General features: G+C 47.0%; 1 protein-coding gene across 2 annotated transcripts in view; it reads right to left on the minus strand.

Annotated features, from left to right (window-relative positions):
* Window positions 1-3643: 3643 nt before the first annotated feature.
* The window catches only part of DHX35 (DEAH-box helicase 35), a gene marked incomplete at both ends in the record, with an annotated part of 65279 nt that continues 53851 nt past the window's right edge, over window positions 3644-15071 (minus strand). For both annotated transcript variants that reach the window (XM_084247651.1, XM_084247650.1), the window contains 2 exons: window positions 3644-3688; window positions 14871-14982. In XM_084247651.1, the coding sequence (XP_084103777.1) occupies window positions 3644-3688; window positions 14871-14982 (157 nt within the window). The remainder of the gene's footprint in view (window positions 3689-14870; window positions 14983-15071) is intronic.

The following is a 15071-nucleotide window of genomic DNA, read 5'->3' on the forward strand; positions in this document are numbered from 1 at the left end:
AATTCCAGGGGACAAAACTCAGGGCCACCCTGTGTACCCTCCACATCCTGGGCTAATGACAGGACGCACCCTAGCGTGGGCATCTTCTAGCATGTCATCTCCTGGGGAGCAGGGACTTTGCTGCGTTCACTGCCATAGCTCCCAGGGCCTGGTGTGCAGAAGACAATACGTATTTGAGTGTTGGGGCGAGTGTAACTGCAACTCTCTGATCTAATAGTGCTTCTGAGTGTGTCAAATGTCAGTGAGTCCTTATCTGACCATGGAGGGTCTGGGGGTGTCCATCAGGCTTGTTGCTGTGTGGGTCTGAGCAGGTCTGTCCCTGCTGCCTCTACCCTGGAGTGCCCAGAGGCCTCCCCACTTGCCCCCAACCCCAGCCCCTGGAAGCCCAGTGTTCCCACATCAGGACCTGAGACACCCCTTTGCTTGGACCCTAGCCATCTCTGCCCACTTGGGGAGGCCCTCATTATTGCATCCTGTTCTTTCCAAATGTGCTTTTGTATTTTGTTAAAATGAATCCTCCCGGAAAGGAGGGTGAGGGTGGAGACCTGCAGGCCGCAGCACCAGGCAGGCTGGGATAGGAATGGAGGGGGTGGCAAGAACCTCTGTCACCCCATCGGGCTGCAAAGAGAAGAGGCCCTGGTGACTGAGTGACCCGGCTGCCTTTCTGGAATCCCAGGGAGCCGTGTCCAGCACCGTGGCCTCGTGGGTGCGAGTTGTGACCTAACATCCTGTTCACAAATAAGGAAACCGAGATGAAGACGGAAGATGCACCTTACCAGGGGTCCCAGCGTAATCTGATGGTGAGACTGGAGCTAGACCCAGGTCTTCTCCACACACAGGGGAATGTGGCACGTTCTGAATGATTTCAGCTGCATGAAATCCTAGAGAAGCCGAGCCTGATTCTCGGCGATGGGAAGCAGCATCTGGACGCCTAAGTGGGTGGGGAAAGGCCTGTATAAAAGTTCATAAGGGTAGGATTTTGGATGGAAATGTTCTGTACCTGACTTGGGTGCTCATTTGTGGTGTATGTATTTGTCAACAGTCATGGAACAATCCAATTAAAATGAGTGCATTCATTACAATTAAATTATACCTCAATATTGTGCTTTTTTAGAAAACTGGGGTTTTCTGACTCATTTCAGTGCTCTTGCCTGCCCCACTGCCCCAACTCTAGTGACATGCAGCGTGGTGTCCACCATAGGTGTCCTAGAGGCTTATAAGTGTAGCTCCTGCACCCAGAGGTGATCAAGTCCCTTCTCCCCAAGTGGACAGAGGTGGCTAGGGTCCAAGCAAAGGGGGTGTCTCTGAGGTCCTGATGTGGGAACACTGGGCTTCCAGGGACTGGGGGAGGAAGCTGGGGCAGGGGGAGGCCTCCATCTGTGTCGGAGAGTCAGGCCCCTTACCCTGCATTCTGGCAGGAACCATGTGCCAGTCAGCTGGAAAACATGGAGGTAAGAACTGGGCTTCATCTGGGGCTGCACAGAACCGGGCCAGGCATGAGCTGACCTCAGTCTAAAAGTCTGGAGCAGGAGACCTGCCCTGGTTCCCGGGACGCTGGACTTCCTGAGCCACTCACCACTGGAACAATTAACTGTCCCCAAACCTGCCATCCATCTGAGTCTGCAGCCCAGTGAGGGACACCCAGGGTCACTTCTAGCACTCTTTCTCCCAGCAATAAATAGCTGAGAATGTAGGGAGTTCCCAGCAGCCTCTTCCAATGTGCATGTTGCCTCACTAGCCCGTGCAGGGTTTCCCCCACCACGAGACCCCCATGTTGATTAAACTGCTGCCAAGTGGCCAGCAAGCCCTGATAGGGAGCCCATAAGGAGAGCCAGGACCACCCCCCAGGGCACTCAGCTGAAGTCTACACAGTCCTCCCCTCGGGTGATAAAAGATTAAGGAGGAATTTTCAAAGCCTCAGCATGTCCTGCTCCTTTTCAGTCTAATGATCCAGGCCAGCTCTGGGGGCAAGAAGGCTCTGGAAGCACAGAGAAAGGCTGTGGCACAATACATTCACATTAGAATAAACATGGGCCAGACAGGCCCCCATGAAGGAAAGGGGGAGGGGTGGGCAGACATGCTCTGGGATCGGGCCCCAGAGGAGGGCAGTGGGTGGGCGAGGCTCGTTCCATCTGCACCCCCTGACATGGTTGATCTCCCCTTCTGGAAAAGTCCAGCCTCAACCCAGGGGGTGTGGACCCTTCCACCCCAGCAGGAGCTTACCAGGATCAGCCTTGGTCCTAAGTTTAGATTTTAAAAATAAATATTTCAGACATTTCTGCAGAAAGATCCCAACTGGAAACTGGCAAGAACCAGCACCTCTGGCCACAGTTGTTCTAGTAAATTCTGGAGGCATCTAGACATCGTGGGGCTTCCCGACTTCATGAGGGCCCACACTGCTGTGTGCCCCGGCTCAGGTTTCTCAGGTCAGGTCCTCACACGGAACAACTGGATTATCTTAAAACACCGACCACAGGAGCCACGGGTGGGAGGGAACAGGTTTACTTTAGGTATAAAGGTTTACTACTATTTACACGTTATCACTATCATTATTTACATGTTTATAAAATGGAAATAAAAATGACGTATGTTTGGTGCCAAAAGTGGCCCATCCAAAGTAACGTCAGTACAAAAATAAATTTTCAAGCTAAGTGTCTTTAAAATAAATGTTATTGAAACAGGAAGGGAAAAGAAAACTTGGTCAGTCATGGGTTGAAACACAAATATCGTCACAGCGAAGAAGCCCTGGGGCAGCCACGAAGCCAGTGCCTGCTGGCGGAGCCGCCCCACGCTCTCCAGAGAACACGCGCTAACGAACAAAAAAAGATACACGAGTATGTTCCTGAGCTACAGACGCTTAGAGCCTCTAAACGTTGTGAATTCCTGCTGCAGAGGGTCCTGGGGTCTGAGCGACGGGCGCTCTCTTGTGCTCAGCTGGTGTTCAGGACGTGCCACACACGCCGCAGGAAAGCTAAGCCCACCTGGGAACCGGAAACCCTTGGGCGAATGAAGAACAGCGCACACCAGCCCTCTCTGTGGGTCAGTCATCCCAGGAGTCTCCGGGCCGCAGACAAACAGTGACACGGGCAAGGACGGGCGAAGCCGCTTGTTTGTGGAGCCCCAATGCCCGCCAGACATGCCCCTGGTGCTGGCAAAACTCCTGGCGCTACAGGGTCTCGTCCCTTTATGGATACACGCTTGTGCACACCAGGCAGCAGACTTCACAGCCAGTATAGCCGTGGCCCTGGCAGGGAAAGCAAAGCCAGCCTTGCAAACCCTTTGCCAGCCCCAGGTGGGGCCTCTGCCTGCAGGGCTGGCTTTCCTACTCAGGGCCCAGAGCTGGGCCAGGAGTGCACCTGCCAGAGGTGGCATGCTGGGATAGGGAGAGTGCTGCATGAGCAAAGAGCATGGCCCTGCCAACTCCTGCTCTGCCTGGGGGCAGCTCAGCAGGTGCCTGCCATGCACAGGCTCCTCCAGTCCCAGCAAGGGATGCAGAGGCCGAGGGGAGCAGGAAGGAAGGAAGGAGCGAAGGAACAGGCTGCAGCTCCCTCAGAGCAGCTGGAGGTTCCGCAAGAGCCAGGCCGGCACGCCTGGGCACCCAGGGAGGGCACCGGCAGGCCCTGAAGCTGCAGCCTGGCTCTGTTCACGGGTCCTGGACCTTGGCCCTTTTGGCTTTTAGGGACAGGTGCTGCAAGAGAAGAGAAAATGTCACAGTTGGCTTGGCTCGACAAAGAACCCAAAATTAAATGTGATTCCCCCATAATGACCAAATCAGAGTTTGCACCTGATCCACGCCTTCCCAAGGAAGGACGTGCCCCTCAGGAAGTGGTCTGGAGGGAAAGTCCAAGTGACCAGCACAGGAAATGGGCCTTCAGTCAGCCAGGCCCAACCCCAAGGGCTGGAGCTGGTCACGTGGGCCCTGCGGGAAGCTGTGTGTGAAGACACAGCTGGGCTCTGCCAAGCACACAAACACCTAGCTCTGGGCACCGGGCTGAGCTGGGACGTCACCTGGAGATCCCAAGAACTGCTCAAGACCTGCCAGGGCCAGGTAGCCTCCTGGAGCACAAGACAATCCGGCAGCTTAGCAAGCGCCCTGTGGGCGGGTGCCTGTGCCCACTGCCATCCTCACAGAATGCCTGCAGTGCAAGTGCAGGGAGGCAGAAAAAGTACACGCCTGGGACCCTGCCTTACTTCCAGAAACGTCCCTCTCCACAGCAGAGGAACGTGAAGGCACACATGATAATCACGCACATTGGAAATAGGATATTCACCAACTTTAACTCAAAGGTGAGGCCAAAAGGGCTAGAAATCCTGAAACATGAGGCAGCGTGAGCACATGCATTTAACAAAGGACCTCTGGTCACCAGCTGAGGTGTCCCTGACACCCCTTAATGACCACAGACCGACAAGCAGGGCAGGCCCCCTCAGCGCAGTGGGGTCTTCACCCGAGGGACGCCCACTTCCCCAAGAGCCCCGCAGAGCAGGCCACCGGCCCCCAGGGGTCCCGTGACTGAACCCCGGTCTCAGCACACCCGGGCGCCCCACACAGCGATGCCGCCGCGGGCAGAGCTTCAGGCCCCAAAGCTCGCAAGGAGTGAAGGAGCAAGAGGATGAACACGGCGGCGACGAACGGCTAACAGGGAGGAAAAGCGGCAGGTCCTTGGAGCGGGCACGGACAGACAGACGGAGGGACGATAAACGGGAGGCTCTGGTAAGGGCCCAACGAGGAAAGGAGCCATGAAAGGGGACGAGAAAGAGAGGAAAGCGCAGAACCCCGCTACCTCCCCCGCCACAGAGCCGGCACATCCGCCAACAGACAGAAGAAGGGAAACAAGAACAAAGTAGAGACGAGCAGGACAGGAAAGGAACCACTGCGCTGCCACAGCGCACCCGCAGGAACTGGGGGGGGAGGGGGGAGGGGGGCGCGGCGGGACTGGGGGGGGAGGGGGGAGGGGGGCGCGGCGGGACTGGGGCGGGGGGCGCGGCTGGGGCAGAAAGGCACAAAGTGCACGGGATGTGGCTGCCCAGGCCCCGCGCCCGCGACCTGGGTTTGCGGGGACACCCGCGGGAATCCAGAGGTGAATGACCCTCACGGAGTAATCAAAAACCGGGCGCCCTGCACGGAGCGGGGTGCAAAGGGCGCCATTTCTGCGGAGGCTGAACTGGGCCACCGCCCGCGTCCTGGACCCGCGGGCTTCGGAACTGAGAGCCTGGCTCGGAATTCGGGCATCCCCACCCCACGGCGGGGCAGAGGGCAGACACAGCACCCCACACAGCTGAGTCACCGCATGCCACCCCCACTGCGTTCCCCGGAGACCACGGGGGCAAAAAGCACAGCTCCGGAAGGACGCCAGGAAAGCGCTCTGGCGCCCCCGCGTGACCAGAACAAAATCACCAGCTTCCTGAGGGCCGGAAGCCAGAGAGCCCAAAACCACCCAGGCTCTGAGAGGGGGTGGGCGACGCAAACGGGGCTAAGAAAGGAAACAAGGCGTGGGGCAAGACCCCATCCTGGAACTGAGAGCCAGGCCAGGATCCTGGGCGTGGGACGCACCCCAGCAGCGGGCACTGCACAGGGTGACAGCCAGCGTCTTGGCTCTGACAGCCCTGGAACTGAGGCCTAGAGTGCAGAATTCAGGGCGCAGGACCCGTGAGGCTGCGGGCACAGCACCACATGAACACGGGGCAGACACAGCACCCAGCTTGAACAATAGCCCCGTGTTGACGTGCTCCCCTCCCCACCCCTCTGTTTCACAGAGAACCACAGGGAAAAAGCACAGGTCAGCAAGTACAGGTCTCTGGCGCCGCCTAGAGACCAGAACAAATCACCAACTAGCTGACTCCCTGCTGTTACTGAGTAAATACAGAGGGAGGGAACTGTAAGGGACATTGCCCAGCAACACAGCATCAACACCCAGGTGGAGTTTTGGCATACAGTGCTGGACTGGGTCTGGTAAACAGTTTCCAGCACCACTGAAGGAGAACCCCAAAGAGATACCCGCCAACACCAGTGGCACAACGTCCCAACACATGGAACTAATGAGAAAACAAATAGCAGGGAGAAGGAAAAATATAAATAACCAAGCAAGCCCACAGGAGAAGGACACACCACAAAAAGAAAAACAGTCACCAGCGCTCAAAAATGACATGGGAGAACTTCTCAGCCTGTCAAATAGAGAATTAATGATCATCATGATTAAAAAGCAGAAAGAAAACGAAAAGGAAAAAAAATGATTTGAGACAAATAATTGCTAAACTGAAGAATGAAACTGAGACCTCAAGAAAGGAAAGAAAAGGAATGCAGGAGCCTAAAAGATTACTGGAGGAGATAAAGAACTCTGGGAAAAGCAATGAAAACAGAATCAATGAAATAGAAGAATGGATCAGTACTCTCGAAGATACAGAAATAAAAACAGCCCAAAGAGAAAAGGAGAGAGAAGTGCAAAGGAAGAAGTATGAAGACATTCTTCAACAATCATCAGACTCCATGAAGAGAGGAAAAGTAAGAGTTACAGGCATTCCAGAAGGTGAGGAGAGAAACAAAGGAACTGAGAAATTATTCAAGGAGATAACTGAAGAAAACTCCCCAAGCACGAAAAAGGAGATGAATATAGACATACAAGAAGCAAGAAGAACACCCAACTACCACAATGAAAAGAAGACTATAGCAAGACACATAATAGTAAAGCTTGCAAGAGTCCAAGACAAGGAAAAATAATGAAATTGGCAAGTAGGAAGAAACAGATAACTTATAAGGGAAAACCAATCAGGTTAACTTCAGACTCCTCTGAAGAAACACTACAGGCAAGAAGAGAATGGAGTAACATATTCAACAAACTTCACCACAGCAAATGCCAACCAAGAATACCCTGCAAAGCTCTCCTTCCACTATGAAGAAAAAATATGGACCTTCTCAGACAAATAGAAACTCCAGAAATTCATTACAACTAAACCCCCACTCCAAAAAATTCTACAAAAAGTCCTAAAGCCAAAACCAACAGAGGAATGAAGAACAGAATAAACCAAGGAATAAAATCACAAAGAAGACAACCAAAATGGCAAATACAGATGCCAACATATTAGTATTAACTCTAAATGTAAATGGATTAAACTCATCAATAAAAAGACAGTAGCAGGCTAGATTAAAAAACAAAATCCAACCTTTTGCTGTCTCCAGGAAACACATTTAACCACAAAAGATAAACACAGACTGAAAGTAAAAGGTTGGAAAACAATCCTACAAGCAAATGGGCCAAAAAAGAGGGCAGGAACAGCTATACTTATATCAGATGAAATAGATTTCAAATTTAAAAAGGTAAAAAGAGACAAAGACAGACACTACATTATGATCAAGGGACAATACACCAGGAAGAAATAACACTCATCAACATATACTCACCGAATGAAGGAGTACCAAAATATATTAGACAATTATTATCAGCTCTGAAAACAGACATTAAAGAAAATACATATATAGTGGGAGACTTCAACACCCCACTCTCACCAATGGACAGATCAACAAAGACACTAGAGCCCTAAATAAAGACATAGAACTCATGGATTTAACAGACATCTATAGGACATGCACCCCCAAAAATCCTAGTACACCTTTTTCTCAAGCACGCACGGATCATTATCCAGAATTGATCACATTCTGGGCCACAGACATACATCAACAGATACGTGAAGATCAAAATCATTTCAACTATCTTCTCTGATCATAAAGGCATCAAACTAGAAATAAATCATGAAAAGAAAACAAGGAACCCTCCCATGTCATGGAGATTAAAATCCACACTACTGGAAGACTATTGGTCAATGAGGATCTCAAAGAAAAAATTAAATAATACTTTGAGTTGAATAACAAGGAGAACACCACTTTCCAGAATGTATGGGATGCAGCAAAAGCAGTAATAAGAGGAAAATATATAGCAATACAGGCTCACATCAAGAAACAAGAAAGAACTCAATGAAACAACCTAATCTCACATCTCAAAGAGCTAGAAAAAGAACAACAAAGAAAACCTAAAGCCAGTAGAAGAAAGGAAATAATAAAAAAGCAGAAATAAATGAAATGGAAATTTAAAAAAAAATCTAAAAGATCAATGAAACCAAAAGCTGGTTTTTTGAAAAAATAAACAAAATAGACAAACCTCTAGCCAGGCTCACAAAGAAAAAACTGGAGAAAACACATATAAATAGGATTAGAAATGAAAGAGGAGAAATCAGAACAGACTCAGTAGAAATCAAAAGAATAATCAGAGATTACGATGAACACTTATATGCAAACAAATTCAACAACCTAGAAAAGATGGGCAAATTCCTACAATGATATAATCATTCCAAGTTGGACAAAGAAGAAATTGAACAACTAAACAGACCAATTACAAGCAGCAAAATTGAGACAGTAATTAAAGCACTCCCCAAAAACAAAAGCCCAGGTCCAGATGGCTTCACAAATGAATTCTACCAAACACTCAGCAGTGTATTAGTGGCTATCCTACACAAACTCTTTCAAAAAATTGAAAAAGGGGCCTCCCCGGTGGCGCAGCGGTTGAGCGCTGGGTTGCGAAGCTGCCCGCGGCCTCTGCGGCGCCGGTTCGATCCCCGGCTGCTCCCCGGCCACCGGAGGAGGGTCCCACATGGCGCGCAGACCTCTCCTGCCGCCCGCTGCTCCCCTCAGCAGTGTACTTCGGTCCTTCTGCCTGCTCTGCTCCCCGCTCTGGCTCTGGTGAATTCTCTCACCCTCCCGCGCTTCTGACTGTACCCAGTGCATGTATAAACAAAACAAACAAACAGACCAGCAAACAAATAAATAAAGCATGCCTCTATACAAAAAAAAAAAAAAAAAAAAAAAAAAATTGAAAAAGAAGGAATACTACCAAATACATTCTTCAAAGCCTACATTACACTAATACCAAAACCAAACAAAGACAGCACAAAAAAAAGAAAATTACAGGCCAATCTCCCTAATGAACACTGATGCAAAAATCCTCAACAAAATCCTTGCCAACAGAATCCAACAATGCATCAAAGAGATAATACACCATGATCAAGTGGGATTCATGCCAAGGGCAAAAGGATGGCTCAACATATGAAAATCGATCGGTGTAATCCAACACATCAACAAAAAGAAAAATAAAAACCCTATGATCATATCAATAGATGCTGAGAAAGCATTTGACAAAGTCCAACATCCGTTTATGATAAAGGCCCTTGAAATTCTTGGGATAGAAGGAACATACATTAACATGATAAAAGCCATATATGACAAACCCACTGCCAATATTATTCTCAATGGCAAAAAGCTGAAGGCCTTTCCTTTAAGATCAGCAACAAGACAATCTCACCACTGCTCTTCAATATAATACTGGAGGCCCTAACCAGGACAATAAGACAAGAGAAAGACATACAAGGAACCCAAATAGGGAAAGAAGAAGTAAAACTATCACTGTTTGCAGATGATATGATATACATAGAGAACCCTAAAAACTCCACGGAAAAACTACTCAAAATAGTCAGCCAGTTCAGTAAAGTAGCAGGATACAAAAATCAACACACAAAAGTTAGTAGCCTTCCTATACACAAACAATCAATCTGAAGAAGAAGAAATCAAGAAAACCATCCCTTTTATGATTGAAACAGAAAAAATAAAATACTTGGGAATAAACCTAACAAAAGAGGTGAAGGACCTATACAAAGAAAATTATAAAACACTGTTAAAAGAAATAGAAGAAGACACAAAGAAATGGAAAGACATCCCCTGTTCATGGATTGAAGAAATTAACATGATTAAAATGGCCATCCTACCAAAAGCAATATACAGATTCAACACTATTCCAATAAAAATCTCAATCACATTCTTCAAAGAAATAGAACAAATACTAATAAATTCATATAGAACCACAAAAAAAAAAAAAAAACACAAATTGCCAAAGCCCTACTGATGAAAACAAAGGAGAAAGGTATCACACTTCCAAACTTCAAGCTACCCTACAAAGCCATAATAATTAAAACAGTTTGATATTGGAACAAAAACAGACACACAGACCAATGGAACCGAATAGAGAGCCCTGAAATAAACCCACACTTAAATGGATAGCTGATCTTTGACAAAGGAGCAAAGAATATGCAATGGAACATGGACAGTTTGTTCAATAAATGGTGCTGGGAAAACTGGACCACCACATACAAAAAAATGAAACTAGACCACTACCTCTCACCGTGCACAAAAACCAACTCAAAGTGGATAAAAGAACTGGACATAAGCCTGAAACCATAAAATATATAGAAGAAAATATAGGTAAAACACTACAAGACATACATCTCAAAAACATATTTAAAGAATATGAAAGCAAAGAAAGTCAAGGAAAAGATAAACATTATATTACATTGAAACTGGGATTACATTAAAACTGAAAAGCTTCTGTACAGCAAAAGAGACATCAACCAAAACAAAGAGACACCCCACTGATTTGGGAAAAAAAAATCTTTGCACTCCATACAACTGATAAGGCACTGAAGATATACAAAGAACTCACATGACTCAACAAAAACAAAGTAAACAATCCAGCCAAGAAATGGGCAGAAAAAAAGACATTTCTCCAAAGAGGAAATGCAAGTGGCCAACAGGCATATGAAAAAATGTTTAACATCCCTAATCACCAGGGAGATGCAAATCAAAACCACACTGAGATACCACCTTACACCTGTAAGAATGGCACATATTAAAAAAAAAAAAACTAGCAATAAATAACAAATGTTGGCAAGGATGTGGTGAAAAGGAACTCTCCTACATTGCTGGTGGGAGTGCAAACTGGTCCAACCACTATGGAAAGCTGTCTAGAGGTTCTTCAGTCTACTAAAAATGGAGCTACCATACATATGACCCAGCAATTCCACTCCTAGGGATCTACCCAAAGGACACAAAAACACTGATTCAAAAGACCACCTGTACACCTATGTTTATTGCAGCACCATTTACAATAGGTAAAACCTGGAAACAACCCAAATGTCCAAAATAGATGACTGGATCAAGAAGATGTGTTATATATACACAATGGAATATTATTCAGCAATCAAAAAAGATAAACTCATGCCATTCGCAGCAACGTGGATGGAGCTAGAAGGGATTATGCTCAGTGAAATAAGTCAGAAGGAAAAATAAAAATATCGGATGGTTTCACTTACAGCAGGAATATAGGGGAACCAAATAAGACATCAGTGTAAAAAAAATAACAACAGTACAAAACACAACAAAGCAAAACCAGACAATTATAAATCAGAGACATCCTGCAGGGGAGGAGGTGGGAGAGGGAACAGAGGGAGGGAGGGAGGAGCACAGGGGACTGAGGTGATGGTGCACAGGTGCATTGGGGAAGGAAACTCTATGGGACTACACCTGAGGGAGTGGGGAGAAGCAAATATTGTTTAAAAATGAACAATGATGTAAAAAATTAAAAAAATAATAATTAAAAAAATAAAAATTTAAACAAGGAACAAAAAAAATGAAAGGGCAAAAGAAGACAACATCACCATGTGCGACCCCAGAGGGGGCTGCATGGACGGCACAGTCTCGAGGTGCCTCAAGAGGGCACTTCCTACTGTTTACACCCAAGAAAAGGCAGCAGAGGTTCTTGCAAAGGACCTAGTTAGGAGGGAGCGCCTGGATTTCAAAGACAGCTTGAGAACAAGGGAAAAAGTTAAGGACAGGAAGGCCAGCCTCTAAACAGGTGCTCCTGCGCTTCCCCCTCCAACCACTGGTCTTGGTGACTTTCTCCTGTGTTTTCTCCTCCCTGCACTTCACCTGATGTGACCCTACAGCTAATGTCAGGCACCCACAGCCTTGGCTTGGGAAGGGGAGATGATGTCATCATGCCTGTGGGACCATTTTTGGGGCTCAGCTCTGGGAAGAATGTTGAGTGTAAACACAGCAGATTGTAGACCATGTCAGGCCTCTTCACAGGGGGAGAGGACACTGAAAAACAGAGGTAATGGAAAGTCACCCGGGTTGAGGAGCACAGAGGACAGGCCTTCTGGCCTTCACAGACGGTCCCCTGAACAGCTTCATCAGGGGGTTCAGGACCCTCACCTACACAATGAGGTTGCTGCACTGTCTGACTTCTAAAGGTGCCTCCAAAATACTCTGATCCCAGGCAGTGATCAAAGTGTACCTGAGGAGCCAACAAAAGCAGGCCTCTGGAGAGGAGACAAAAGGAAATTTGGGGTTGTCATTTTCTCCCAACTTTTGGGGCTATTTACCCTTCAACTGTGTGCTTGACCTAAAGAAGCTAAAATATTGGAGAAGAGCTGTAAATGTTATATGAGAATTTCAAAAAGATAATTCCCTTAATGTTGCTGGAGAGGGATAAATGAGAAGATACTTCCACTTATAGGGTCACAGACACAAATGCTTCCAGGAGCTGAGCGGGTAAGGCGGTGGCCCAGTGCCAGCAGACTCAACAGTTCTTTCACGGGTAATCTGAAATCCATATTTAATGTGAGACCTCACAATTTTTAAATGCTGTGATTAATACAAGTTTTGGTTTGAAAATCCTGGACTCTGGTTCTAGCCCTGCTGAAAGAACAGCATTTGGACTTTCCCTTCTGTGGGACTTATGGTAAAAAGGGACAAGATAGCCAAAGCAAGTGTTTGGGGGCATTGAGTAACGGACAGCAAAAGGCTGTGTGTCCTTGAGGAAAAGGACATGGTCAAGAGGAGCCTGCACTCACCTGGGTCTCTGGCGGCTGCCCAAACCTGAGCATCAGGAAGTAAATCCTAAATAGAGAACAGTGTGTCTGGGCAGAGGAGACAGAGATCAGGTGCAGGGCTGCTGAGACTGGAATTTGCAGGTCAGGGCATCAGGAGAAGTTCCAGAACCCACACAGGGCTACTCCCAAGTCTCTGGGCGGGCACCAACCGGCTCCTGTGCAAGCCTGCACTCACCAAGGCTGGCAGCGCAGTTACTGGGGAGTCCTAAGCTGATGCAAACATTCTGGAGTGTGAGCAATGCTGGCATTCTCACGAGCCAGGGTGCATCAAGACCTCACAGAGCACAACAGACATTCAGTCAAGACAGCAAAAGGCCAGGCCTGAGGGTCAGGGCTAATCTAGACCTGGCCTATTAAAGACTAACTCAAACAGTGAAATTAAGTATTAACCGTTCACCAATTCAAGGCATAACAGTCTAGCAAAAAAAATCCCGATTCTTCATAGCACAGCATCAATAATGCCTAGCATACGATAAAGAATTAGTAAACAATAGAAGCAGAAAAATGCAACCTGTAACGAAGAGGAAAGACAATCTAAAGAGAGAAAATAGACCAGAAATGACAGAAGCCCTTTAAAAGAGCTATCACAAAGTTCAAAGATTTAAAGAAAATACTTTTTTCTTGTTTCCTAATCGCTTTAAATGACAATCATTTCAAGCAAACATAGTAACAATGTGTGTAGAAATAAAATACATATAAAAATAAAATGTAGAATTATGTAGAAATAAAATATGTAACGTGAAGAAATAAAACACATAACCAAATACTCAAATAAAGCATATGAGAATATGTAGAAATAACATACTAACACAAACATATGTAGAAATAAAATATATGACAACACTAACATAAAGAATGGGTTGGGGAAATGAAATCTACTGGCTTAAGTCTCTTACATTATCAATTAGATAGTGTAATATAATTGAAGGTCAACTGTGATGAGTTAAGGATGTGTATATAATTCCTAGAGCAACCACAAGAAGTATAAAAAGCCACTGGAAGACACAATATGGAATACTAAAAAATATTTGATTAATTCAAAGGCAGACAATAAAAAAAGGAACAAAGACTAAGGCTCTGGGCACTGGGAAATAGAAGATAACACACTTAAACCTGACCACACAGCATCACATCAGATGTAACAGGCCCAAACACTCCAGTTAAAACAGTACAGAGCAGAGAGAGCAAGACCACGGGCTGTGGTAGGCCAGGAAGTTCATGGACGCTGTTTACCTGTATCACGACAGACTGCCATACAGAGCCATCCCTCCATTAAAAATTTTGTTGGGGATGGGCCTCCCTGGTGGCACAGGGGGTTAAGACGCAGCCTATGAAGCTGTCCACAGCCAGTGCAGCAGGAGTTCGATCCCTGGCCAGGGAGCTACCCACATGGCGCAGCAGACCTCTCCTGACTCGCCCACTGCTCCCCTCAGCAGTGTGTTTCACTCAGTCTGCCTGTTCTGTTCCCCACTCTGTCTCTGGTGACTCCTCTCCCCCCCACACCACTGGCCTGTACCCCAGCTCTTGTTAAAAAAAAAAAAAAAAAAGAGGTGGAAGAAGTGAAGGGAAATATAGCACGAAAAAAAAAAATAAGCTTGTTGGGGGAGACAATGAATGGCCCATTTTTCCTGACAGCGAAGAACGCGAATCTCTGACCCTCTCGTCCTGTGCATGGCAAAGCGGGCACACAGCTTCACCTCCACAACCTGGGGTTGCCGGTTTAATCTTCTCTAAGGCAACCTGTGTTTACGGTGTGTGCAGGGCAACCTCGGCAGAGGACGGGCGCCACTCCCGGGGAAGGTGGCCCGAGAGTGATGGTTTAGAAGATGGTTTGGAAGAGGAGGACACAGAAGCAGGAGCTGGAGACACACTCTCATTTTTGGCTTGAGTCACAGAAGCTTATTTTTAAATGTGCTTCATTATGAGCAAATGATACAGTGTTTGTACCCAGATTGTTTTGGGGATAGGGGATTGGCCTCACCATGAGCTACTGTGGATGAGAACACAAATTTAGGGCATTCAATTGGAGAATAAATGTGTATTTAAATTATGAAGAGATAGGCAGGTAAGAGGCGGTTAGGATAGATTCTGTTCATTCTTACCGTTCCTTGTTGATAAAAGTGTGGAGCCAGCTCCAACAGCCAAGCAGATTCAACAGCAGTCACGTCTCTCATGTAATACTTGGAGGTCTGTATGACCTCATTGTAGATAACCCTGAAACCAGACGGAAGCATTAGCAGGTATCTTGCGATGAGAGTCAAGAAGCCACAATTAGAAATGAGCTTTTCCCCTTCACCTTCCAC

The sequence above is a fragment of the Talpa europaea genome (assembly GCF_964194135.1).
Source record: "Talpa europaea genome assembly, chromosome: 11".
Classification (NCBI taxonomy): Eukaryota; Metazoa; Chordata; class Mammalia; order Eulipotyphla; family Talpidae; genus Talpa; species Talpa europaea.